Raw genomic sequence first — 25905 nt, forward strand, 5'->3', positions numbered from 1 at the left:
GTAGAGCTTCAAGAACACACAAGGAAGGGACCCTTGCTATCAGCTTATCCTCAAAGCCACTACCAGGCCTGTCAAAGCATTGTAGACATCCCTCTTCCACTTCCCTTCTCTACACACAGAGACTCCCCTACCCTATTTCTTTCCTGCTTTTGTTGAAATAGAAGCAGGAAGACGCTCATCCTGTGTCTAGGGACAGAAAATGCCTTGGCAAACTGAGGGGCGCTGCAGGCTTCCTAACCAGTCAGAGCCTCATCAGGTTTCCCTCCATGGTGATTTGAGTCATGAGCAGCAAGTGTCTGGATAGCAGATGGCATGGGACCTTGGCTGCTGCTGCTCGTAAGTAGTGCTTGGCTCCCACCCTTCCTGTCTGGGTACCCTGTGTCTGCCCTGATCAACAAGGAGACACTGACTGGGCCTTCAAGGGCCCTATAGCTCACTCTGCTATCTGGGCCCCACAGTGCCCATCACATAGCCCAACCTTCACCTCCTCTGGTGGAGAAGTCCAGCAGAGACCCAAGAAGTAGTATGGGGCAAAGATGAGCTGTCTACACATAAAATGAGACCAGAAATCAGGGTTGGCAGGTGGCATAGAGCCTTGCTCCCTCTTAAGACTCTGGGAAGGGTCTTTCCAGAGTTGGCCCCAGATGACCTGACTTGTGCCTGTATTACCCTGATACCTACTTCTATCTTGATGGGCCACTGCCTCCCTGCCCCTCTACCCTGCTTCCCTCCCTGTCCCCCTTTGTGGACTGGGTTTTACTGTGTAGCTCAGGATAACCACAAACAGATAATCCTCCTGCCTCAGCCCCCCAAGCACTGGTATTCCAGGTGTGGGAGACCACACCCAACTTGTTCTCTTTTTAAGGATACCACTCTAAATGCAGATGTCCTCAATATCCTAACTGACCACTGGAACTAAAGGAGTAGCCCAGATGGTCAGGGGCAGGCAGCAAGAGTGGTCCTCAGAGTCTACATGTGTGAAAAGCAACTTAGAACTTCATGTCTGGCCTGTGTCGGGCACTAGTGAGAAAATGAAAGCATTGTTGAGATCCAGGAATAGAAAAACATACCTATAGTCCCAGCAATTAGAGACTGAGGTAAGATGATTAATCCTAGACTATACATCAACCCTGTCTAGAAACAAAACATGTTCCTGAGGTGGACAGTGATGGCTATACAATGTGAGTACACTTTATGCCACTGAACAGGCTCTTGAGGATGAGCGGATGGGATGCTACACCACAGTGCAAGGTTAGCCAAGCTTGCTAACACACACCTGCGCTTGCATGGAATGGGATGGGTAAATGATGCCAGTCTCCTGGTTGAAGGTGCAGCAGCTACTGGGTATCCTGCCTGAGGCTCTACGGAGAACCAGGTAAAGGGCACATGGAGCTTTATACATACCACAGCATGTGGATCTGCAGAAACCTCAAAAGGAAGAGTTTAGTGAGCAGCTCTGGAAGAGGGCCCAGCTGCAGTGGTCACCTGGTCTTCAGCTGTGCTCAAAACTGCTGAGAGGATGAGCCTGGGAGGCAGTCCAGGGATAGAAGCTGCTTGCAGCCACTGCCTTCCTAGTGTCTGATGGGATGGTCCGGCAGCTGCTATCCTCCACGAAGACACCTGCCCTCGTGGTGGCACTCCCTGGTAAGGAGCCTCATTTGTGCAAGCCATGGGGCCATAGGGGAGTGGGTGGAGCTCACAGTTCGTAAGGGGTGTTGAGCCTAGGTTATGGAACTGGAGAAAGTCCGTGGATCCTCCTTCTCATTATTGTGTCTCCCTTTTATGATTTGAATGTGAAATGTCTCTTTAAAGCACTGGGGGACATTTGAAGTTACACATGGCTGCAGCCTTCTTTTCTATCTGCTTCCTGGCTACTAAAAATGACACTCCTTAATGCTGTCTGCCCAGCTGTAAGGTGGAGTGAGTGCACACTAAACCTTCGGAACTGTTCAGTCCTTCCTCCCTCTGGTCGCTTTTGTCAGCTGTTTTCTTAGAGTGACACCAATGCAACTCGTACAAGAAACTGGTCCCAGAGAAGTGAGGTCGTTACTGTGACCCCCAGCCTGTAAGCGCTCAGAGCAACTGGTCTATAGGAAGAGTTTGGAAGTTTGGAGGTGTGGGCTAGAGAAGCCCTCGGGTGGAATAAGGTGGGCTTGTCTTGTTTCCTTTTGTTGAAACAGGGTCTCACTCTGTGGCCCAGGCTGATTTTATATTGCAGCAATCCTCCTGCCTCCTCCTCCCAAGTGCTGGGATTAAAAGAGTAAACTACTGGGTCAGTAATCTCAGTTTGTTTATTGGAGGCAGAGTCTCACCATGTAGCCTTGATGACTTGGAATTCACTATGTAGACGAGGCTGGCTTCAAACTTAGAGAGATCGTCCCGCCTCTGTCTCCTCTGTATGGATTATAGTTGTACAGCACCGCCAAGCTCTGTGAGTTCATCTTCTACCACGCCATTCTGGTGGGAGCTCCCAGGGGCAGAATGATGATAGGAAGTGGGTAGAAAAGATTATACTGATGATATTTCAGGGAGAGATGGAGACTACAGGGTTTGCACAAGACGTCATTCACATATATTCTGGACAGGAATTCACCTACATTTTGCTATGCCCTGAGACTTTATGTGAGGGTGAATTTTAAAATAAAGGACTAGTTAATCAAATCTCAGCCTTCAGGGTTGTGGTGTGAATATCGCTGGCTACTTTTAGCCATGTTTACATCAGGAATTTGGGGCTGAGTATGGTGACCTCAGCATTTGGGAGACTGAGGCAGAAAGGTGTCATGAGTTTGAGATAAGCCTGAGCTACAGAGGGAGGCCCTGTCTAAAGGAGAAAACAGCCTAAGAACCAAAGTCCTGCAAGGAGGCAATAGGTAAAGCTGTGAAGGTGAAGCCTAAATTAGAGCCGAGCCCCCAGGATTTTGGAGATGCCAGAAATACAGACTGTCTGCTAAAGAAAGCCACTGGCTATGAGTCGGACCAGCCCAAGAGAGGCCATGTGGGTTGCAAACAGAGCCCAGGCAGAGCTGCACAAGCCCATTGTAGCTCATGTCAAGGCACCTCATGCCCCAGATGCCAGTGGAACTGTGGGATTGAATGCTTGAACTTCTGGGTTTAGGTCTTCCTTTATTCTCTTCGCTTGCTTGCTTGCTTGCTTGCTTGCTTGCTTGCTTCCTTCCTTCCTTCCTTCCTTCCTTCCTTTATTTCTTTGTTGGTTTATTTATTTATTTGTATTTTTTGGGACAGGTAGCCCAGGCTGTCCAGAAACTCACTATAGCCCAGGCTAGCCTCAGCCTAAGGTGGTCCTTCTGCCTTAGACTACCTTCTCCCACCAAGTGCTAGGATTACAGGCATAAGCCACACCTGGCTGCCCTTCTTCGTTTCCTTTTGTTGTGTGACAGAGCCCCAAGTGTCCAAAGCTGCCTTCAACACACTCTGCAGTCAAAGATGACCCTGAAGTTCTGCACCTGCTGCCTCTACCTCCCAAGTGACGACTCAGTGGTCATCTAAAGCAGGATGCTGTGGCTCCACAGAACTAAATGTAAGGAAGGACTGGTTCCGTGGGGAAGAACGCAGCTCCTGAGCAGGGCCTATCAGGTTGGGCTCACGAGAGGCACAAGAAGGTAGTCCTTGGTGCTAAACAACTGGAGAAGTAATCACAGAAGGAGCCAGCTGTGGCTCAGCCTCTTACCAGCTGTGAGATGTTAACCACCTAACCCCTGTGCCTCAGCTTCCACATCTGTAAAATGAGAATAATAGAAGTCACTCTATTTGAGAACTAGAGGTAAAGAAAAGAACTCAGAGTAGGGCCTGGAGCATGGTGTAACTGCCCAAAGGTGTCCTTGGCTTCATTATGGTCTGGTCACAGTCCATGGTGACCCTTTCAGGTACAGGGAGGTTTCCCTGGCCTCTACACAGCCAAAGCCTCTTCTAGGGTCCCTTGTGTCTCCACCCCAGTTGTGGTCGTCAATGTGCCATAAGGCTTGGACATCAGATGTCCCTCCGTCCTTATTGGACCCCAGGGAAAGAAAGGGCTCTTTGGTCCTGGGGCCGAGGGACCTACTGGAGCCACACAGCTAGGAAACAGCCAGTCTGGACTAGACTCCCCCTCCTACCATTCCTGATCCTGTGCTTGCCCCACTGTGGAGTTGAGACAGAGAAGCGGTGGGAAGGTGGCCCCTCCAGGTACAGACAGTGCCCCCCAAACCAGTCCCACCCCTGAAGTTTGCCTTCCTGCAGGGAGGTGGGACCCAAGCACTTGATGCCAGGTTAGGGTGGCACTACCCACTGACAGCAGGTGCGGGCACTGCCAGTGGAGGAGCAGTTGTGGTAATGACAGAGGCCTCCAGAAACCCAAGAACCACTTCCTGCTGGGGGGGGGGGTGGAAGGGCCAGGGGCAGCAGGGCAGCCCTGCCAGGATGCATATTTGAGTGATGCTGGTGCCTAGCTACCCCAAACCAAGCTGCTGCACCCAAGCTGCAGAGGAGCAGAGTCTAGGACCCCCAACACCCACCCGACCTGGATGCTCATACATGCTGGCATGGTCAGGCAGAGGACTGGGTACTCCCTAAGATGGCTAGGTTTTACTTTTAGACTCAACACAGACCTGCTGAGGAGACGGGCAACTCTTGGCCTCAAAGTCCTGGCGTCCCTTTGAAGCACACTCCTCTGCCACCTGGGCTACTGAGCCTTGACTCCACTGTTCCTCTCTTCTTCCCCACACCCCCTACTCATCTGCTGCTTAGGGAAGGCAGGGGCTACTTTCCTGACTCCTTGTCTCAGCACAGTGGAGGGTATACAGTGAGTGCCCAGCAAGTGTTGTTTTTTGTTTGTTTGTTTGTTTGGGGGGTGGGGTTCAAGACAGGGTTTCTCTGTGTAGTCCTGGCCATCTTGGAACTCACTCTGTAGACCAGGCTGGCCTCGAACTCAGAAATTTGTCTGCCTCTGCTTCCTGAGTGCTGGAATTAAAGGTGTGTACCACCACCACCCAACTCAGCAAGTATTTTGAGGGCTGGAGGGGTAACTCAGCTGGTGAGTGTTTGCTTGATATGCTTGAGGCTCTGGGCTCCATTCCCAGTGCCACATAAAACCACATGTGGTGGCTCAGTGCTTAGAATCCTATCACCAGAAGGTAGAGGCAGGAGGATCAGAAGTTCAAGGTCATCCTTGACTACATAATGAATTGGAAGCCAGCCTGAGCTACATGAAACCCCATCTCAAAATCTCAATAACAAATTCTTTGTGTTAAGATCAACAGGATCTTTCTCAAACACCCTGCTTTCTTTCCCACCCTGGGACAACCCCTGCGAGCCACCACACTCAGATGATGGGAGCTTGGATGCTGTCCTCCAGAAGGACAGAGTCCTGCAGAAGGGTCCAGCTCAGACACTGCCATCCCATGGTATCTAAAGCACAGTAACTGCTCAGTGAGGAAGCAGTGGAGTGGAAGGAGTGTAGGTTCCGCATCAGGCTTGGCTTCAGAGGCTGGCTTCTTGCCAACTGCCGATGTGTGACATGGGGAGCGTCTTCAGAATGAAGACTGTGCACAGTACTGAGGGGCTCTATGAGAGCACAGGTGCTTACCTTGGCTAGCACACAGCACGAGCACCATTAACTGTTGGTGAAAGGTTCCACACACCCTGAAACCTATCCAAAAGCACTGAGATAGGATGGAGAACAGAGAGGTGGTCACCAATCATGTGACTTTTATATAACAGGACTCTGGAAGCATTGCCAAGGAGACCCCAGCCATCCCCACTCACAGCCCTGGCTCTGGGTCATTTCTCCTTTTGTGGAGGAGGGGACTAGGTTTACCTGATGGGGCCCCCAGTAGCTTAGGCTCTTCATTTAGTCTGGGAAGGTCCCCAGGTAGTATGTGTCAGGACCTTTCCTCGTGGGGCATCTTCAGAGTCAGTGTCAAGGGTGAAGAGATGACTAACATGTGCAGCACGTGTCAGCACCCAGGGGGACCCTGCTGGCTCTCAGCCCCGCTCCTCCAGGTGGCCCTCAGCCTGGTCATGGCTCTGACTTATAATCCAAGTAGATGTCTGTCCCCCTATTGGATAGCTGGTCTTCCTCCCAGACCCAGGGCAACTATGATCTTGTACTGCTTATCCCAGGGTCCTCTCCCTCTGGCTCAGGGCCCACATCTGTGCTGCTCTGCTGGCAACCTAGCTCCCTGGCACCAGGACACAGTAGGTGCTCAGTAAACAGCAGCTGCACTGCTGGGCTCCAGCAGAGCTCGGTGTCCTCCAGGCTAGGACTGGTGAGAGCAGCTGGAATTGCAGAAGCCCTCCGCCTGTTTGTTTGCTGCAGACTCGGGCCCAATAGACTCCGTGTCTTTCTTCTCTCCTCCTCCGTCCTCACACAGCGACTCCGGGAGCGGCAGTTCCCAGAGATTGAAGGCAAAATTGCTTGAAAGCCTGTGCTTTTATCCTCCAATTTGTAGCCATTTAGTAGGGCCGGGTGGAGGGGCAGCTTGGGCGCTGGCTGTGCTGAAAGTGCCTGTCGCTGGAGAGAGCAGTCCTTTGTCCTTCCCCAGATCACTCCTGGCTTTGGGGACGAGGCCAGGCCCAGTGAAGGGTGAGGGAGCTAGTGCCAGCCTGCTGGGGGAGCCACAAAACCTCTCGGCTCTCAGGGACAAGATGGGGGAGTGCTGAGCAACGAAGGTGGCATCCGCTCTTGCCACTCCCAACCCCTCAGGATAGGGCCCAGGTGGGCCAGTGAGTCGGAGAAGGAAGGTCCAGAACCCCAGGCTCACTATGTGCTCTAGCGACTAAGGAGGAGCCTGAGTGATTTGACTGAGGCAGAGGATCTCCCTCAAATCTGGAGAGAAAGACAGAAGAGGGGAGGGTCTGCCCTTTGGGAGTTGTCAAGCAGGTGGGAAAGACAAGTGCAGGTGCAGCTGCAGGGAGGGCACATCTGGACACAGGAAAGGTGCAGCTGCAGGGAGGGCACATCTGGACACGGGAAGAAAGCTTCATGGCTGCTTCCTCTGTGTGGCCCTGAGCTGCCATGGAGCTTTGCTTGGGTGTGGCATCCCTCACTACAGTGATGACCCCATGGTGCCTGGCCGTGAGGCTATGGTGACAAGTTCCCTCCCTGCTCAGAGGAGGAAAGGTGAAGTCTCTGAAGATTGAGGTCGTGGTGAGGTAACAGGAGGGCCAGGCTGTCCTGTTTGGGGTGGTGAGGCTAGTCATAAGGCTGTCCACTGAAGGCAGCATCACCCACCTTCCATCCTGTCTTCCTCCTACTGTGCCCAGCCTTCAACCACAGCCCACTGCCAGGTCTTTGCCGGGATGGTGCCTCTGCATCTCAGTCCCCTCAAGGCCGGTTGCAGTCCTTGTGACCCCGGAAGTGCTCTCTGGTCCCACCAGCCCTTTTGCTCCCGCTTTCCTGAGCTTTCTCTTGAGCCTGAGGCATGGTCAAGGCTCTCCTGGGGCCTGTGTCTCGCCAGCACACAGCCAGGCTACCAGCCTGTAAGGTCAAAGCCATGACGATGAATGATTTCCGGCAAGAAAGCTGAGCAACTATCTTGGAACAGACTGGCTACACTGATGGATTCTGAAGGCACATGTGAGCCATTCCAGTACCATGCCACCCACCCGGAAAAGGGGCAGAAGCTGGGTCTCTGTCCCTACAGGCCCTTGAGTTTTGTGATAGGGCACAGCTGGGAAGAGTCCTTTGTGGGAACCAAAGCCTGGGACGACAGCCTGGCTTTTCTCCCACCTAGTTCCCCAGTTGGAATACCAAGGTCACATTCTTGTCTCCATGGGGCCTCCAGTTGGAACCCTGAACAATAGCTACTCCCACAAAGTCCTCAAAAGTCAGCACCAATAAAAAAATACACTTTATTGTGTCTTCACATTGGCAGAGGCAGCAACACCAGGGCACAAAGACAGCAGAGCATGCAGAGGCCTGAGGTGGGCACACGGGACAAGGCAAAGCGGTCCTCCCAGGTATCCCCAGCCTGCTCTTCTGCTGACTCCCCTATACGCCTCAGGACCCCCGGGGCAGTCAAGAAGCCCTCTACCCAACAACTCCTGCACCCACCCACCCCCAATTCTGATTGCACAGATGGGCAAGCAGGGCAGGCTTGGCCAGCGGAGCAGGCATCCCTGCCAGTGGGGCCATCGTCCCAAGCCTGGGGGCGGGGCGGGCAGAAGCAGCTGGCTCGGCGGCTCAGCCGGAAGCTGCAGCACTGAGGGAGGAGGGCGTGGGAGCCCACACCTGCCAATCCAGCCCCAAGCTCCTCGGCAATTTTGTCTCTCTTGATTAAACATCCAAGGAACATCAAGTTCACAGACGTGTTTTCTTCTCTTCCATCTTCCTTGAAAACATCCAGAATGGAAAAGCAGAGAAAGGCTTCAGGGTTCCTGGGGCACTTGACACTTTGTGGAGCAAAGAGTTGAAGGGATAAGGTTAAAGGAACTAGGCTCTGGGCTTAAGCAAGAGACAAAGGCAGCAAAGGGCATCATCCCCAGATTGTCTGGGAGAGGGAAGAGTTGCAGTGTGTGGTGGGTGTGCGGCGGTTGTGTGCACATGCAGGGCACACTGCTGGGGCAGGAGCCTGGAGCACACACCAAGGTTTGCATTAGAGAGGACACCAGCCACTAAGTGTGCCAAAGGGGACCCCACTGGCACTGCGCTGTCTGTGGAGGTGGGATGCATGCCTGGGACTCCTGGATTGTCTCTTCTGGGGTGATGGAGAATGTGGCGGCAGAGCCAGCCAGCATGCTCCAGTTCCACCAGCGAGGGCCCCTAGCCAGCCTGCCAGGCTGCCCCACTGCAGGGCTGATGATCTAAGAGGCTATCATGGCGTTTAGAGCGGCCATGGACGAGGCAGGGCCCACACCTGGGGCTGCCCATGAAACAAATACGAGGGTACAGCCGCACAGGAGCGGGGCAGCTGCTCACTTCCAGCACTGCTCCAGGGAGCCATGGGGCTGGACCTTGAGCTTCTGGGGACAGAGGAGCTTGGTGAAGGCTCTGCGGAAGCTGTAGTGGCACAGCGGGTAGAGGACAGGGTTGACAGCTGAGTTGGCCCACAGAAGCCAGAAGGACGTCTCATACCAGTAGTCGGGGATGCAGTGGCCATGGCAAGCAGCTCGGATGATCATTAGGAGTGTATACGGGGCCCAGCAGAGCCCAAAGATGCTCACAATGATGGCAAGAGACTTGGCCACCTTCTTGTCCCGTGACAGCCGGAAGCGCTGGGTGATGCTCTGGGACACCATCTTCATGCGCTTCTCCAGGGATGCTGAAGACGCTGATGGCTTGGAGCCCCTTTTGAGTGAGCGTGGCCTCTCAGTGCCCCTCGAGGAGCTGCCGGAGCTGGAGGTGGGCGAGGCAGCAGCGCCCCCCCCACTGCCACCCCCGAGAGCAGCCTCCCCAGCCTCAACACCAGGGCCTGCCTCGCCCACCCCATACCTGTGCAGCGGCATGGCCTCCCCGTGCCCTTTTGGCCAGCAGCCCCAGCAGCTGGGGGGAGCTGGAGGTGGCGAGGGCTGGGCGTCAGGTGGGGGTTCTGGACCAGCCTCACGGGCCCCGTCAAGCCGGAGGCGGGTGCGCCTCTGGATGTTCAGGTAGATGCTGAGGTTGAAGAAGGTAACACTGAGGAAAGGTGTGAAGAACTCCAGAGTGGAGGCCGTGATGAGGAAGTACCAGTTGTAGAAGAACTCGGCATAGCAGTGGCCCTCGGGGATGGAACTGCCGCCCGACAGGTACTCCCAGCTCAGGATGGCAGGCCCATACAGCAGGAAGGCCAGCACCCACACCAGCGCCATCTTCTGCACTGCCCGCCGTGTGTCCCCCTGCTGGGCCCGGTAGGAGACCTGCGGGAGGATGTACACATCAAGAGGTCAGGAACATCGGGCTGGAAGCTCGGCACACTCTCTGGGCCTCCGTGTCTGCCATGGGCAAGGTGCCGTGTTCCTTCTCTCCATAACCCTCCCCTGGCCGAGGCTCCGACACTCCCCCAGAGCCTCCGAGCCTCCCAGCCAGAATCTTGCCTCTTTACCATCCCCCACCAGCGATTGCTCCATGGGGTCCTGCCTTTGGCTACTGCATCACTAGCACCCAGATTAGCATTTACCACACCCAGGAGCCACACACAACCGTTTCTGATTCTTGCTTCTCACGAGGCCCAGAGCCATCTTCAGCGTCTAGCTGTGCTGGAGGGGAAGGGGCTTTGCCCTGTCTCTGCTCCAGTACTTCCTTTCTCCAGTACTGGAGCTGGGAGGACAGAGGGAAACCACTGCTGGCCCACTGCTGGAGACCCCCCCCCCCACACACACACACAAGAATTAAGAACCCTGTCTCCTCTTCTAGAAGGAGAATGCCTAGGAAAGGTAAGAAGGTGGGGCCATTTAGTCTTTTCCAAGACACAGCATGTCTAACCTCCAAGTGCAACCAGTAAACAAGGGGTAGGGTGCAGGAGGGGCAAGGATCCTGCTCTGGAGCCTCAGTGGGAAAGCTGGGAGAAGTGTCCTTGATAGCCACCTTGGGAAGCACAAGACCAACAATCAGAGCTTGTGCTAACCACAGGTCTAGGGCACACCTGCCACATGCCAGCTCTATACTGGGGCACCCATCACAATAGCCCTGTGATTGCACCACTCTCTCAGTGGTTCAAGGGATGGAAGGGACCTAAGGAGGTTCAAGAGGGCTCCATGCTGGTACTCTTTGCAAGCCGATCCTCAGGATGCCCCCTGATAAAACCTGAGGTGAGGGAGCCATCAAGAAGAGAAGGTGAAGCAAGAGCTGCCGCCCCGTTCCACACCACTGGAGCTTGTGCAGCTAGGAGCTGTGGCCGGCCTTCCTGGGGCTGTGTGTGTACACCTCCGTGTGCAGAAAAGTGGGGAGGATGAGGACCCTCTTTCAGTTCCAGGGGTCCTAGACCTGCCCAGGATAGGGGCTGTGCACTGACACCCCTTCCTGCAAGACTGTGGGGTTCCAAGCTAACCTCCTGCCCCGTGCTCCAACTATTGGCAGTTAATGGTCACTGAGAGTGGCTTAGGTGTCAAAAGGGAGCAAACCCACCAGGCTTCTGCCTGCAGCCATTCCTCGTCCAGTGCCCCCAACACAGAGTAAATGCTAATTCCCACATCCCAGAACTCACGGCTCGAGTGACTGACAGGAATCGGTCATAGCTGATCAGCACGATGTTGAAGACTGAGGAGGCACACAGCAGATAGTCTACCACCAGCCACAGCTTGCAGAGGCCCCGGCCAAAGGTCCAGCGCCCCGTCAGCACATAGGGTACATACAATGGGATGCAGAAGGCACCTAGAGGAGAGCAGCTGTGGTGGGACCATGGCTCAGGACTTGGGGTCAGACCGCCCGACCACATGGAGAGAGGGCAAAACCTGGCCCTCATAGGGTAGCCACCTCTCTAGGACCAGCAATCCTATTCACCCTGTTCCCCCACAACTGAGCAACTGCCAGCCTCCAGCCTCCACAAAATCTCCAGACCACCGATGTCTCCTGGACCTGGAGGCAGGAGGAAGGACCTCCACTTAAGGACTTCTGGACCCAGAACCTGGGATTCTGCCAACCCTACCAACCGCCAAAAGGAGGACAAGAGGGTATATGTCCTCCCTGGCTGTCTGGTACTGGAGCCAATCATCCATCCCTACCCTGGCTGTTGGACCGCCTCCCTTCTCAGCTTAAAAACCGAGAAAGCTTTTCTCTTGGCTTAAAAGGTTCTTGGCTGCAGCCGCGCCAGCCGCTCTCGCCGCCCAAACCGGCTTCCAGCGTCTGGGAGACGCAGCAGCTCGCAGCCCCAACAGGTGTCTGGCGCTCCGGGCCCCCACCGCGTGCCCCGCCCCCCCTCCCCCAGTCGGGAGCAGAGCTTGGACACGTGAGAACGAGCTCCTCAGAGCATTTCCTTCATCTCACCCCCGCCTTCCCCCACGGTCCCCTTCCCCAGCACAGCTCCCCAAATACCCCTTCCATGTCCCCTCCCCCCAGCGTCCTCACAGAAGCCTGAGTCCGGCGCCGCTGCCTTTGTTTGGTTCGGCGCAGGAGCCAGCGCTGCACCCGCGGTTGCTGCGCCTTGCGCCTTGTTGAGCTCCCGCCGACTGGGGCAGCCTCCCCAGGGACCTTCCTACCCAGGCCCTGTCCTGTGGCCCGGAAGGCGAGGAACTTCGCCCGCGCCTACCACCCTAAGGTTTCTAGAGGTTCCCTCCCCAGGCCTGGACCCTAAGAAGCCACCCCAGGTCGGAGCGCCAAGCCCCATTGCCCAGCCCGGGCTCCGCGCCCCTGGACTCTGGCAGCGGACGGGGTCTGGGGGCTTTACCCACGAGGAAGTCGGAGATGGCGAGGTTGAGCAGAAAGAAGTTGTTCTGGGTGCGGAGGCTCGAATCCGCCACGAAGGCGAGCATGACCAGAGCGTTGCCCAGCACTGTGGCCACGATGAGCAGCGCCATGAGCGCAGCCAGGACAGCGGTCCAGGCAGCGGAGAAGCTGCGCGCCCCGCCTGTGGCCGCCGCCTCACCGGCCAGAGCGCCCGACGCGTTCAGCAGCCCGTCGGGCGGCGCGCGCTCCATGGCCCAGCAGGCTCACACCGCTCAGGGACACAGGGCAGGGTGCGGGCCGAAAGAAGGGCAGCCGGGTGGGGCCCCTGCTCGGGAGCCTAGTCTTTGCCTGCTCTTCACCCAGCCCGGTTTTCCGGGGGGTGCCCGGAGCATGGTCCGCGGGGCCGGGTATGAGAGCCTGGGTTGGAGTCCGGGAGGGCGGTGCAGAGGGGGCTGGGGTCGGAATCTGAGTCGAGTGGGGCGGGCGGCGCGGCTGCTGCAGCAAGAGCAAAGCCGAGCTCCAGCCGCCCGCGGAGCGTCGGTGCACCCCGAGCTTAGCGCGCAGCCGAGTGCGCCCCGCGCCCGGCCCGCCGCCCCCCGCGCCCCGCGCAGAGCCCCCGCCATTGGCTGGCGCCCTCGCCCCGCCTCCGTCCCGCCTCCGTCCCGCCTCCGCCCCGCCCGGCGCGGGCAGCACCACGGACAGCGCCGCGTGCCCGCCGGCCGACTAGAGACCCTGCCCAGGTGCTCACGGTGGCTGGCGGAGAGCCCGGCAGGGTCACTAACCAACCACAGGGTTGGGGACCCTGTCTGAGGTCGCACCTAGAAGCTGGTCCCTTGGCTATCCGTCCATCCTCGTGCCCTCGGCACTGGTGATCCCTGCTCAACCCTTGTCCGTAGCCCCTGAGCTTGTGAGGTTCCGGGACAGGGCGCGGGTGGGGTGGGGAAAGGACTGCACCCCAGCTCTGGGGAACTTACGCCCCAGGGCTCCTTCTCGCATATTGCTTTGGGCAAGTAGAATTCTGGGGTAAGAAATGTCCAAAGAAGTAATGGGGAGGGGTCTCTGAAAGAGTCGCCCCGGACAGGGGTTCTCTCCAGCCTCTTATGCACAGAACTGTGGGTCTCAGTCTCCACGTGGTGAGACAGAGCTCAGAACAGGGTCCAGGGTGACCTGCAAGGCGCACACAGATGTGGAGTTACATAAGGGAAAAAAAACGAGCCTGAGCGGACCCAGCCCAGAGCTGAGCACGTTCACACAGGACTCGGCAGCCCTGGGTGGAGGGGCGACCCACAAAGCAGCGTGGTTCGGGCCACCAATGCCTCTGAGACAGCTCAGTATGGTGGTCATTGCTGCAGTGGACAAGTGAGGTCACTGAGTTCTAGGTGCAGTCAGGGTGGTGGCAGCTGCGTTAGTGCCTATGGGAGGGGGAGGAGGAGGGCCGGCCCCCTCCTCTGACACAGATACTGGAGGTCAAGGACAGAGTTAGCAGGCTCCCTGCAGACAGACAGACACACCCACGCTCTGACACACAGACATCTATAGTCAGGAAAACAGCTATCCAGCATCGGGCTGGGACCCACGAATAGTCAGACATCAGACAGCAGACAGGGAACAGTGCCCGAGGGAGAGGGAAGCAGCGACTGTCCTCTGTCACCAGCGGCACACATCAGTGGATGCCTCAAAGCAGACAGAAATGCAGTCTGTGTGAGTGTGGGGGAGGGGGACCCCAGGCACTGCTCCAAGCACCCCACACTGACAGTCAGCTGCTGGTCATGTGGGAACCTGCCCCTCCCCCCAACCAAAGTGGTCCTCTGAAAACTCGGGGCAGTAGGGACAGGCATTCTTTTGTTCTAGCCTCAGGGCTGCTACCTACCCCAGGAGCCCCTACCCCAGGCCCATGGTCTCACCCAAGAAGCTTCTGTGGGGGAGGGGTGGATTCCAACATACCTCTCCAGAAATCCCTCCTAGGATTTCTGCTTTGCTCTTAGGAGCCTCTAGGCTCCCCTCCGCACCACACTGACTTCTCCAGAAGCTGTGCTGGGTTCAGGCACCTAACTAGTGGCCAAAGCAGAATGTGTCCTGGAAATGGGTGAGAAGCTCCAGCTGACCTCGTGGGCACCATCAAGCATGCCCTTCAAGCCCTCTTGTGGCCTGAAGTGCTGGGCAGAGCTCAGTTTCAGTCCTACCCAGCACCTCCCCAAAGTTCTGCTCTCCCAACTACCTCTGACAAAGTGAGTCAAACTGGACATGTTCGGAATTCCCAGAGTCCTCAGGAGATAGAGTTAGAGGGAGTTTAGAGGTACCCCTAGATGACATTTACTAGCTGGAGTGTCAATGTCCCCATCTTGACACAGGATTGAGGGAGATAGCCAATAAAAGTTTGTAAAAATTCTTGTAAAGTCTTAGCCAATCCCAGCCCCACTCTGAACTACTCTAGGTATTGGTCATCACTCTGACCTGGCCCACCAATCACGAGTGGAGGTTGGGACCCTTTGAAGAACTCAGGACTGGGTAACATGGAGGCCCACTCTTCACAAGCTGCTCCTGTCCAGGCCTCCATAGATGTTTCTACTTGCTGCCCACCCACAGGGAACCACCTGGGACAAAGGGCATTTCCCTGCTGGCCAGCCGCTGGGTGGACACAGTTCAACCCCACTGCCCCACAGCTGTCTATGGTGCTGGTGTTATGTGACGGTCAGCACAAACGAAGAGCAGGTGGAATGCCCATGTGCTACAGGCCAGCTCCCTGCACCCTCACAGGAACTCTGAGGATGCCAAGCTCCATAAGGACACCTAGCCAAGGTCACTTCAGACCCTAGCATTGAAGATTCAGCAGTGTTATCTTGGGGGAAGCTACCCCATCTCTTGGAGCCTGGAAATCTTTCTCCAAAAATGGAGGCCAGAAACAGCAGGTAGAAGGTTGAGTTAGCCCAGAGGTTTGATAAGGACACCGGCTGATGGTGATGTGTGCCCCCTATAGGCCAGACTCACTGCTTGCATGCATGACCTCATTAGTCCCCAGACACCCCATGTCAGTGTTTCTCAACCTGTGGGTCGTGACCCCTCTGCATTGCATATCAGATATTTATGTTATGATTCATAACAGTAGCAAAATTACAGTTATAAAGTAGCAACAAAATAATTTTATGGTTGGAGGTCACCACAACAAGAGGAACTGTATTAAAAGGTCGCAGCGTTAGGAAGGTTGAGAGCCTCTGCTCTATGTAGAGTCACCTGTGTAGGGCCACACAGACCTAGAGTTCACCCTCTCAAGGGCCATAGTTCTGGTTCAGCACAGAGATGGAGGGTCCTGAGGCCAGCAGAGACACCAGTGTGGAAGGCACACAGGCACAGGAACTTGGCTGGCCCTGATTGGACCAAGGCAATGCATAAATAGGGAAGGTCACTATGTGGCACCCTACCCTGGTGGATTCTCTCAGGGAGAGCCTTGTATAGATAAAGGAACACAAGACCAGAGGCAATGCCCAGTGTCCTGGTGAGCCAAGAACCTTGGAGAAAAAGGCCTGTTGATGGGGACAGAGAGTCTTGATCCAGGACCATGTGGATGCATGTGATATGAACATGACAGTTTGTGTATCATGTGCAGACATCCACCTGAGTGTACCCTGTGACTGGCATGTTAGTGAAATGCGCTGTCCACATTGGAGGCTCACGTGAGCTCAAAAGCTCTAATCCCATCTGCTGAACGCTTGTTCCTGCTACTTTTGAGTGCCTGGCCATGAACCCATCCCAGGAGCAAATGCCAAAGAAACAGCCCTTCAAGGAGCACACCCGGTAATGAGCTAACCTTGTGGCCTCCTTCTCCTGGTTCAGGTTACCCTTACTTACCCACTCAGCCTATGGCACCATGCAACAGCTTTCAGAGTCTCCATCATGGGCACGTGTACCCACATATGCAGCATCTGGTTAAGATACCAGTTCTCAGTAAAAGAGGACAAGAGTGGTCCAAAACCAGGTACCCACATCCTGAAGGAGCAGCTGCATCCCATGCTGCAGGGACAGCCTCCTGCAGCCACACAGGCTGGGGACAATGGCCTATAAAGATAGATGCTGTCCTGCCAGGCTTATACTATGAACCAGAGGCATTTCTGTGGTGCTTCATCTGCAGAGGACAGGCACAAGTGTCTAGGAGCTAGAGATGGTGGCAAAAAAAAAAAAAAAAAAAAAAAAAAAAAAAAAGCCATCCCTACTACCCCTTTCAATATACTCCGCCAGGGCGTATATTGTTCTTCTTGAGGCTCCTGGGGACCAGGGACCAGTAGCTAAGGACATCAGGGAGGCGTGAGTAGCTCTGACCAGCAGAAAAAAATGTGGCCTAGCCAGGATTCAGACCCCTTAGACATGAAGGTAAGCTCCCAAGACCTGTATATGTGATAGCTGTAGAAGATGGGGACTGGAGCGTGGGGCAGAGAGAGGAAGGGACCCGGAGAGGCCAGGGACCTGCTCTCCTGCTTCTGCCCAAGTCACTTTCATAGGTCACTCTCTTCACCTTCAGCCCTACCATAGCTGGTGAGCCCCATGTTGACTAGGGCCAGATTCTGATTTTTAAAGGGATTTCCCACTGAGAAGGGTGCATTAGGTCACAGACAGAGAAAAGAGAGGGGGAGACAGGTTTGGGAAAGCGGACAGTGGCAGAAAAGGGTGGCCTAGTCTAACACAGCCAGGAAGCCAGAGAGGCTGAGGCACAGAAAGGCAGCTGGGAGGGCTTTGGAAGGAAAGTGGAGAGGCTTCTTGTGCTGTGGATAGGATGCTGATGTTTCCTCCAGGAAGAGGAGTTGAGAGGCATCTTAAAAGGTCCCCAGCCACAGTGGGGTTAACTGGGCAGGAGGAGGGTGGAAGCCGAGAGCCAGCTGGAGGCAGTTGTGTAATGAAGTCCAAGTGGGGGACCTGAGGACTCGGGATGTCTTTCAAGGATGGCATAAGCTGTGGGAGGGAAGGGGAAGAGAAGTCCAGCCTATCTCCAGAGTTGAGGGCTCAAGTACTGCACAGGGCAGTGTTCGCAGCCATGACAGAGCAGGGTGAAGACGCTGGGTGTTGGGTTTTGAATGTTCCAAGATTGAATTGCAGTCACACTCAAGAGGATAGATACGATGCATTAACTGGGGACTAGGAGAAGAGTAGCTTTGGGCTGAAGAAGCCCATTGCAGGCCACAGCCTCAGCTTAGCTAGTGCCGACCTCTGGTGCTGTCCCAGGAGGCCTTCTGCCTCCAGCTTTTTTCTCACTGCCAAAAAAGACCTTTCTCCCTTGAACTAAGGGTAAGCCTGGTGCCACTGCCTGCAGAGCTCTGTCCCTGCTGTGCATGGACAAGGCTCACTAATGAGAAATAATGAGGGAACAGGGGCCACCAAGGGCTAGTTGCAGGGCAGCCGTCTAGCTTGTAGTGGCCAAGGAGCTTGTCAGGGTCTGGTCCCTCACTACATTACTTCCTCAGTGGAAATGCTGTCTGCTCTCTCCTGCAGGAGCTCATTTGAATATGGGAATGCAGATTTTTCTTTTTTTGTTCCATGTCCCCCACAACCCCCCCATCCCGTGACATTCTGAGCCAGCTCCCGGGTGCATCCTGATGAGCTCAGGGCCCAAATGTGATAAAAATGGTGTCTGAGGCCATGATTTAGAACAAATGCAGGGTCTGACTCCCCTTGTCTCCTTGACTTTGGGACCAGGTGTCAGGGAGGAGAAAGGGGATGGGAGTTAGAGTTGCTATGTAGCCAAAGATGACAAAACCCAACTCAAGGAACCTCTAAAGAAAGACATGGTTGTTGTTCCTTAGGGCTCAAAAGTCCAGGGAAGGTGAGATTCAGGAACAGTAGCATCAGGGTGCTCAGAGAACAGCTTCCTTCCAGTTTGTCCCTGAGATCTCCCCTTGCAGCAACCACCTTAGAGTCTGCCACGTGGGTCTGTCTCTGACAACCATGGCAGCTGCTCTGGCAATGGTGTGGGTCCACATAACCTGAACTCCATAATAACCACGGAGAACAGAGGAGGGGAGTGTTGGCAGGCATTGCTGCAATCATCCCTGCCGCTGCCCCTGGTGTCCCCAGTCAACCAAGTAGCCTGTGCTGGTGGTGTCCGAAGAGCCCACACACCGTCCTGTGGAGACATGACCTAGCCAGAAGAGGGCCTGTAGGAGGGAACGTGAGGGCTGCTGGGCCAACTCTCTGAGAACCTGTGTCTGCTCTGCCCATAGGGCTGAGTGAGCAATGGGGTGAGAGAGAGAGTGAGTAAGACATCAGTCTGCTGATGTCACATCTGCCAGTGAGGCTGCTGGAGAGGCTGTTGTAGCATAACAGCAGTGTCTTGGAAGGCCACTTGCTCCCTGAGGTGCCACCACAGTCCACACGGGTACCCGTGGAATCTGGATGGGTGATGAGCACCTGCAGCTGGTTTAACTCAGGCCTGGCACCTGTGGGCGTCTTGTCCTCGAGGTGCTAAGTCTAAGACGACTGCAACAGGAAAGCCAGAGAGAAGAGAGGAAGCTGCTCTCTCTCAAAGTCCCCCCAAGGCCCCCAGGTGGGGTGGGGGTTGGTGTGGGGCTCTATGATGGGATGGAGCCAAGCCCACAGCCAGAAGCCTCTATCTACCCTTTCCCTTGGAGTGCTTGGTGGAGCCTCTCATGGCTGTGGCATGGCAGCAGAGGTCCAGCCTCCTCACTCATCCTAGCTCCCACCCCTTCGTGTGCCGCTGCTCTTCTGGGACCACTGGGCTAGAGCTGTTCCAAGCAGCTGTGAATGGTGAGTGTCACACAATGGAGTACTGCTGGGCCAACTCTCTACTTCATCCCCAGAGATGGGGACAGGTGCTATCATAGAGGACCTTGCTCTGGAGAAAGAGGAGGCACAGCCCTTGTACTCTGTTCAACCCAACCTGTCCTCACAGTGTCCTTTCCCAGCAGCCTTGCTGGCACCCACATTGGGCCCCTCCACGCCCTTGGTCTGATTCCTGCTAGGGGAGCCTGAGTAGCTCTATCTGGATTCTTTTTTGCGGGGAGGGGTTGATGTAGGGATTCTCTGTGTAGCTGTAGCTATCTGGAACTCACTCTGTAGACCAGGCTGGCCTCAAACTCAGAGATCCACCTGCCTCTGCCTCCACGGTGCTGGGATTAAAGGTGTGCACCATTATGCCAGGCCTCTGTCTGGACTCTTGACCTGTGTCTGCCTGTGGCTGGCCACCTGCTGTCTGCCCTGGAAAAATGCCACCTTTTCTGTAAAGATCCTGGCTCCATATTCTGTACATTTGATTGCCGTCATGGTCTTGTCCAGCCTGAGTGCTCCTCCTGGTCTGACCATCTCCTGGTGTCTCTGGGTTCCTGTCCTCTGCTCTACTACAGTCACTACACAGGTGACAACACCATGACTAGCCCTAGTGACAATTGCCTCCGATGTAGACCCCAGTCCGATGGTCAAGTAGGGAGCCAATCATATTAGGCTATTCCATGTGACCAACCACTGCCTCGAGCTCAGCACCTAAGGTCATGGGGAGGACTAGGCATTCCTCTGTCTAGTCTCCCCTTGTCCTGGGTGGGGACAGCTGCTGAACTGGCTCGCTGGGGTTGTTGTGGAGTCTCACTGCTGGACAGAAGGGCACTCCACCCAGCTGGGGCATGGGTCCTAGGTGCCTACATCTTCCCATGCCCCATCAGAAGCCCCCTCTCAGTCATATACCTTCAGGCTCAGCCAACCTGCACCCCAGAGGGTACCCTCAGGGTAGGGTTCCCCACTGTGCTGTGTTGTTCTCCAAGCCTGAGACCTATGATTAAGGTGGTACCTGCACATTTGTGAATATGCCCAGTTCCCACAGAAGTATGTGGACTCCTTGACCCCTCTTAGAGTCCTGAACCCTCCCTGCAGTTCTCAGAAACACGGACTTTGGAAAAGGAAGGTGAGTGCATGTTGGTTTAGAGCTGCTTGGAAGACCCTGCCCCCTGTGAAGTGGCTCTGTTTACTCCTGATGTCCCCTGGGAGTCCAGGGCAGGACTGTGAATGAAATTAATGAAGGCAAGTCCTTGGATCCTCGAGGGAGGAAGGATAGGGCCAGGGAAGGCTCCCAAGGAGCAGAATAAGGTGTGTGTGTATGTGTGTGTGTGTGTGTGTGTGTGTGTGTGTGTGTTTATGAACCTGTGAATGTGTGTATTTGTATGTGTGCCTGCGAGTGTGTGTTTATGTGTGTAAGATGACAACAGGATGAGATTGGGCCACCAGGAAGAAGCTGATCCACCCTATAGAGACAAATCAGTATCAGAAACATGTCCTATATCCATAAAGGCCTAGGATGGCTGGGTGGGTATCTGAGACCCTCGTTGACACCTGCATCCCACGCATTCATTCATTTACCTGATAGGCTCACAACACACAGAGTTTGAATATAACAGGAAATCAGAGAATAGGCTCTCCCCAAAGGCCCCCCAGACTCATCAAGGACAGCAGGACTGAGGCGCTGGTGGCAGTCTGGGCTTCGTAGTGGGGAGTGACACAGAGTACTTACTGATGAAGCTGTAGTTCTACAGAAATCAGCCTGGTGGCGCTAGTGCTTACCTGTTCCAGCTGGGACAACAGCAGTCTGTAAAAAGTGGCAGTGTTAGGACTGAGAACGGACACAAGACTAGCCTCAGCTTTGACCAAAGCCCGTCCAGCACAGACCATGTAGGTCCATGAGTCTCTGGGGATTGTGTCTGTGCCCTAGGTGCCTAGGTGCTGTCCCCACCTAGCTTCCAGCCTGCCATTCCCTCTGGTTCCTGAATTCTCCCCACCCCCTCCGGATCTTGGCCTGGGTGCACTTTGTCACAACGCAACCAGCTTTCCTTTTGGATGTGCCTGGCTCACTTTCAGAACCAGGAGGCTCTCTTGGCTTTATTGGCCCTAATTTATGAGCTAACACACACACACACACACACACACACACACCACACACACACACACACACACATACACCACACACACCACACACACACACACACACACACACACACACACACACACCTGACACAAATACACTCTATATACCCAGGGACCTTAGAGTCGGTCTTGAGTGGATCACCTGTGTGGGACTCTGGTTTTTGTTTTGTATGGAGACAGGATCTCATTCTCTATATGTAGACCAGGCTGGCCTTTAATTCACAGAGATCCACCTGCCTGTGCCTCCCCAAGTGCTGGGACTAAAGGTGTGCATGGCCACTACCGACTTGTGTGGCATTTTGAAGGGGGATCCCAGCCTAGGGTGCCCAGTGGAGACAGTTGGTCATTCCATCCACCCTGCAGGCATGGTCAGCTTTAGGAGCCTCACCGCTACCTATGTCCCCTTGGTCCTGCTCTCCTGGCCAGCCTCTCCCCTCAAGTGTGGTGTCTTCAGGCTCAGATCCCAACTCACAGTCCAGAGGTAGGTAAAAGGCCTGTCCTCAGCTCTGCATATGACTGTCATGTGCACCTGAGGAGCCAAGGTAGTTCCTAGATGGATCCTGTACAGATAGCCAAGTGCTCTCTGAAAGGTTTTCACACCCCTTCCCAAGCCCCAGGGAAGTGGAAACACACCAAGCAGATGGCAGAGGAAAGACCCACATGGGCTTGGGCTCTTCTTACCTGGGTTGTCTATGCTGATCTACTTGTACCATCTCCTCTTGTCAATGGGACTATTTCTTGATCCTTTACTGTGTGCAGCTGGGCCAAGGTCTCAGAAGGCCAGGCTGCTTTTGAGGCCAGGGTGTTGGGGAAGCCCTGAGTTAGCTCTGCCTCCCAGGAGTGTCCTGGGGAGGCCTATCCTTGAGGCCCTTTGGAGCGAGAGCTAAGGATGTCTTGCGTTTCCTGACTTTTCCCAGCCCAGGCAAAGTGCCAAGCATGAGGCCCTTTATCAGCCTCTGCATCTTCCCCAAACAACCCCAACCCGATGGCCAGGTCTGTCCCCATACCTGGAGGGGATAAGTCACTCAGCTGGCTGAGGCATTAGCCATGTGCCCAGCCCACTCATTTTATAGCATGGCTGCTATGAAATGAAAGTGTGGCCTGAGAATTTCAAGACCGCAACATCAGTGCAGTAAATCCAGCTTGGGTCCTGCACACTGGGTAGGTTTGTTCCCATTTGAGACTCCTGGCTAGAATACAACACTGTAAGAGGCCACCTCACCTTCTCCATCAAAAGTCAGGATCCAGGGTAGGGCACTTGCCCTCTGTGGTAACCCAGTCTGGCACACAGGCAGTCTTTGGCTGTGTCTTCCCTACCAGGATGGGGTAGGGTGCACACCCTCCCTAGAAGGACCCCAGTTACCTGGCTGCCTCTTACCCATGTCCCTAGCTCCACCTGATGGAACAAGCATGCTGTGCCAGGAAGGGAGGGTGGCTTTGACTACCCTTCCTCACTGGCCTGGGCTACTGCCAGGACAGAAACCTCCATATTTTGTCCTGAACCCCGTCTCTGCTCTCCATCTAGGCTCCCAGGCATGTTTAACCTGCCCCTCCCATCCTGCGTGCAGCTTTGCTGGCACTGAGGCCCAGCCAGCGGCTCCGGCCAACGCATTTGGCTCTCAGCAAGCTAAATCTAACCCAGCCCAGCTGTCGCTCCTCCGGCTCCCTCCCGCCCTGCCTGTCCCCTGCACGAGGATGTGCATATATTCTTGCCACCCGGCATGGGCCCCTGGGGCTGGTGGAGAGGGGCCAGGGTCTGGACATCTCTTTACTCAGGCGTTCTCTGCACCTGCACTCTACTCATGTTGGTCCCTAAGGTCCATGGCAAGGTCAGTGTGCGGCAGGTGCTCAGGAGATACCGGGAGAAGAGACAGGGGCCCATCTTTCATTGGCCTGGGTACAGCCAGGAAGAAGGAACCACAGTTCCCTGGGCCAGCGCCATGCTGGCCATGGAGTGGGACTAAAAACTACAAGATGGAGCCACCTGGCATCCTGCCCACACTGCCCTTAACCCCATGGCAGCATCATGAGCCTTTGCCTGACCGGTGCAGGACGCTCAAGGTTGCTTCCAGAAAGTTCCATTGCTATGGGCTGGAGCGTGTGTAGGGTGCAGTCCCAGCCGCTGGGCCCTATGGGGGCCAGTCTCAGACACTTGTCTAGGTGAGGCCAGCAGGTAGGCCTATCTGATATCGACTACTGTAACCTTCTCCTTTGAACCTGTTTTATTTAGGCCAGTGACACCCTCAGCTAAAATGCTGCTGCCTTGTCAAAGCAGCAAAGGATGGTGTTCTGGCCAGTGAGAAGTGAGCAGAAAAGTAGAAGAAGAAAGAGAAAAACTCACTTTCCACCAAAGGTATAGTGGGGAAGAGGGACCGCGGGTCCACTGGCCCGGCCTTCCTCATCTCTAAGTCCTTCCTCCTTTCACCCTCCTTTCTGTGTAGAGACGTATGTGATGGCTAGAGCAGCAGCCACAGTTTTGGGCCATGGAGGGACACGAGACGGGACGCTGGCCCTGGCTGAGTGCTACAGCAAGGCAGGAGCCTGATAGGGCGGCTTGGGCTCCGTCACGTGGGAGACAAGCACACTTTTACTTTGTTCAAGGCTTTGTTATTCTGGGCTCCCTCAGAAATGGAGTGCTTGCTAACCAATCCTGAAGGGCAGGCAGCCAAGCCGGCTCAAATGTTTCCTTCAGCAAGGCAGGGTGCCGTTCCAGTGTCCTGTAAGAAAATCTCAGCCATCACAAACGCTGGGCCTGCCCTGGGCTCTTTGCTGGTAGGCCCTTCTATACACCCTGGTGAGGAGGGCTCCGGTCAGCCTTGTAGGGAAGGAAGAAGCATGTTGGCTTTGAATTTTTTTGTTTCCCCCACACACTCCTGTGACCTCAAGAAATACTAGACACTGGCAAGTGAGGCCTCTGGACCTCAGATGGCAGACTCCAGGGGCCTCTTTGGTCATTTGTCTCGAGTTGTTGGGCATTTAGCTGATACAGTACACTCTAGGGCACTCGGTCTACTGCTGGGTACACAGCACTCAGAAATGGTCGAGTAGCTTCCTCAGAGGTGGGTCTGTGGGGCCTCCCTCCCCTCCCCCCTGGTTCCTTACTCGACCTCTGCAAAGCCTGCCACCAGTCACTGGGCAGGTTGATAGGGTAGCGTCCCAGAAGTGGGACCGATGGGGTCAGCCTGGGGCGACTTGCACTTGCTGCAGCGTGGAGGGAGCTGTGAGGTGAAAGTTATCAGGGGGACACCATTTCTCCTGCTTTCTTTTGGCAGAGTTTAATGGGTGCAGCTTGTTCACGTCCCAAAGCTATAGGGGGAAAAAGGAATAAGAAAAAGCCCTTTGCTGCTGCTATTGATAACTTGTCTCTTCACGAGGCGGGTTCAACCTAAAAATACCCTCCCTCCCCGACAGGGAAGCCAGCGTCGTCACGTTGCAGAGGAGACTTGAAAGTTGGCTGGGAAGAATCAGCCAAGCCACGTGAGCTGGGCCAGGCCACTGTGGCCAGGCTGCCCACTGGCAGCCTGCTTCGTGTCCCACAGAAGAGTCCGTGGCATGCCTGAGAAGAGAGCTGGAAGTGTGCTCTGCCAGGGGCCTGGGAATGTGGGGTGGAGACGGCCTCAGGTTGGCGTCAGCAGCAGGGGCCAGGTGGGGCCACAATACCAAGGCACCCAGTTCCTGGTTGCCACGCCCTGGCCCAGCCGGCCTACAAACAGGCTGAGATGAAGAGATTGCACTCTGGCAAGGAGGTAAGGGTGAAGTGGGTGAAGGGCAGAGGGTGGCGGGCGGCCCGGCTCTGGGTAAGCTGCTGCTCTTGAGTCTCGTTTTCCTTCAGGAGCGAAGACGAGAAACAGCATGATGCAGTGTATGTTCCTGTCTGGCTGTGACCACCCACAGCACCAGCTTTGGTCACGGAAGGTCTGTGTGTGGGTCACGAGAGCCACAGACAGATGGCCTGCCCACGGGTCCCAATCCCCTCCCTGGTCAAGAAGACAGAGGGGTGATCTGGGAATTCAGTCAGGGAGCCTCTGCCCTCCATTCTAAGACCTCAGAGTTGTCTTGGACTCCAGGATCTATCCTGTCCTGCCCCACCTCCACTCAGCACTTGGGACAGGAAGGTATCTTTTATTCATACCACGTGGGGCGGGGTAGGACCCCTTAGAGCATCCATTGTGTGGTGTGCTCTCACCTAGGTCCCAGGAGCAGTTCAGGCAGGAACACATTGCCCAGACCCTTGGACAGCACTTCTCAGATGCTGAGAGCACCCAAAGCTGCAGCTACTGAGGGCCTCGAGACATGGAACCTGATCTTGTGGCCCTCAGCCATAGCCCCCTCAGGAAACTCTGGGCATTGTGTCCAGGGCAGATCCTGGTCTGGGGTCTTGGCTCGGCCAGACTGCTGGCCCATGAGACCTCTCTGGGCCTCGGCACCAGGAGACTAAACCGGGTTTAGACTCAGTCTGACGTCTGTCCAGTGGGAGTGATGACACACATCTCCTTGGTTGGCTGCTGAAACGGGGGAACCAGATGGGACATGTACGTCATGGGACACTTGGGGGTCATTTCAGCCATCATTATCACCTTCACTGTCACGGCAGGACCCAGAGTCACCCCTGTCCCTTTCTACACCCTGTTAGTACATCTCTAGAGAACATTGCTAAGGAACTGGATGCTTTGTGGAGATGGTGAGACACCTCCAAGTTT

The 25905-nt window shown here is 55.3% G+C and overlaps 2 protein-coding genes across 4 annotated transcripts in view; one reads left to right on the top strand and one right to left on the bottom strand.

The window, feature by feature from the left end:
- Nucleotides 1–7829: 7829 nt before the first annotated feature.
- Nucleotides 7830–12866, bottom strand: Hrh3 (histamine receptor H3). Of its 3 annotated transcripts, XM_037205456.1 has the most exons (5): nt 12297–12866; nt 11118–11284; nt 9428–9831; nt 9071–9283; nt 7830–8388 (listed from the first exon to the last, which is right to left on the bottom strand). In XM_037205456.1, exons 1-5 carry the CDS (start codon nt 12544–12546, stop codon nt 7860–7862), a joined length of 1563 nt encoding a protein of 520 aa, XP_037061351.1. In that variant the 5' UTR covers nt 12547–12866; the 3' UTR covers nt 7830–7859. The 3 variants fall into 3 exon arrangements, with proteins under 3 accessions (XP_037061351.1, XP_037061350.1, XP_028741177.1); XM_037205455.1 differs by having other exon boundaries at nt 9071–9831; XM_028885344.2 differs by having other exon boundaries at nt 8135–9831.
- An 11873-nt stretch (nt 12867–24739) lies between these two features.
- Osbpl2 (oxysterol binding protein like 2) overlaps nt 24740–25905 on the top strand; it is a 50044-nt gene continuing 48878 nt past the window's right edge. Inside the window, exon 1 of the mRNA XM_028885337.2 lies at nt 24740–24951. The gene's annotated coding sequence lies outside the window, so the exon portion shown is untranslated. The remainder of the gene's footprint in view (nt 24952–25905) is intronic.

The sequence above is a fragment of the Peromyscus leucopus genome, chromosome 4 (genome assembly GCF_004664715.2).
Source record: "Peromyscus leucopus breed LL Stock chromosome 4, UCI_PerLeu_2.1, whole genome shotgun sequence".
NCBI classification, from domain to species: domain Eukaryota; kingdom Metazoa; phylum Chordata; class Mammalia; order Rodentia; family Cricetidae; genus Peromyscus; species Peromyscus leucopus.

Coding starts and splice junctions, on each gene's coding strand:
- Hrh3 (XM_037205455.1), bottom strand. CDS start 12,546: ATGGAGCGCGCGCCGCCCGACGGGCTGCTGAACGCGTCGGGCGCTCTG. Junction 11,285..12,296: donor CATCTCCGACTTCCTCGTGG/GTAAAGCCCCCA, acceptor GCTCTCCTCTAG/GTGCCTTCTGCATCCCATTG. Junction 9,832..11,117: donor TCCTGTCAGTCACTCGAGCC/GTGAGTTCTGGG, acceptor ATCCTCCCGCAG/GTCTCCTACCGGGCCCAGCA.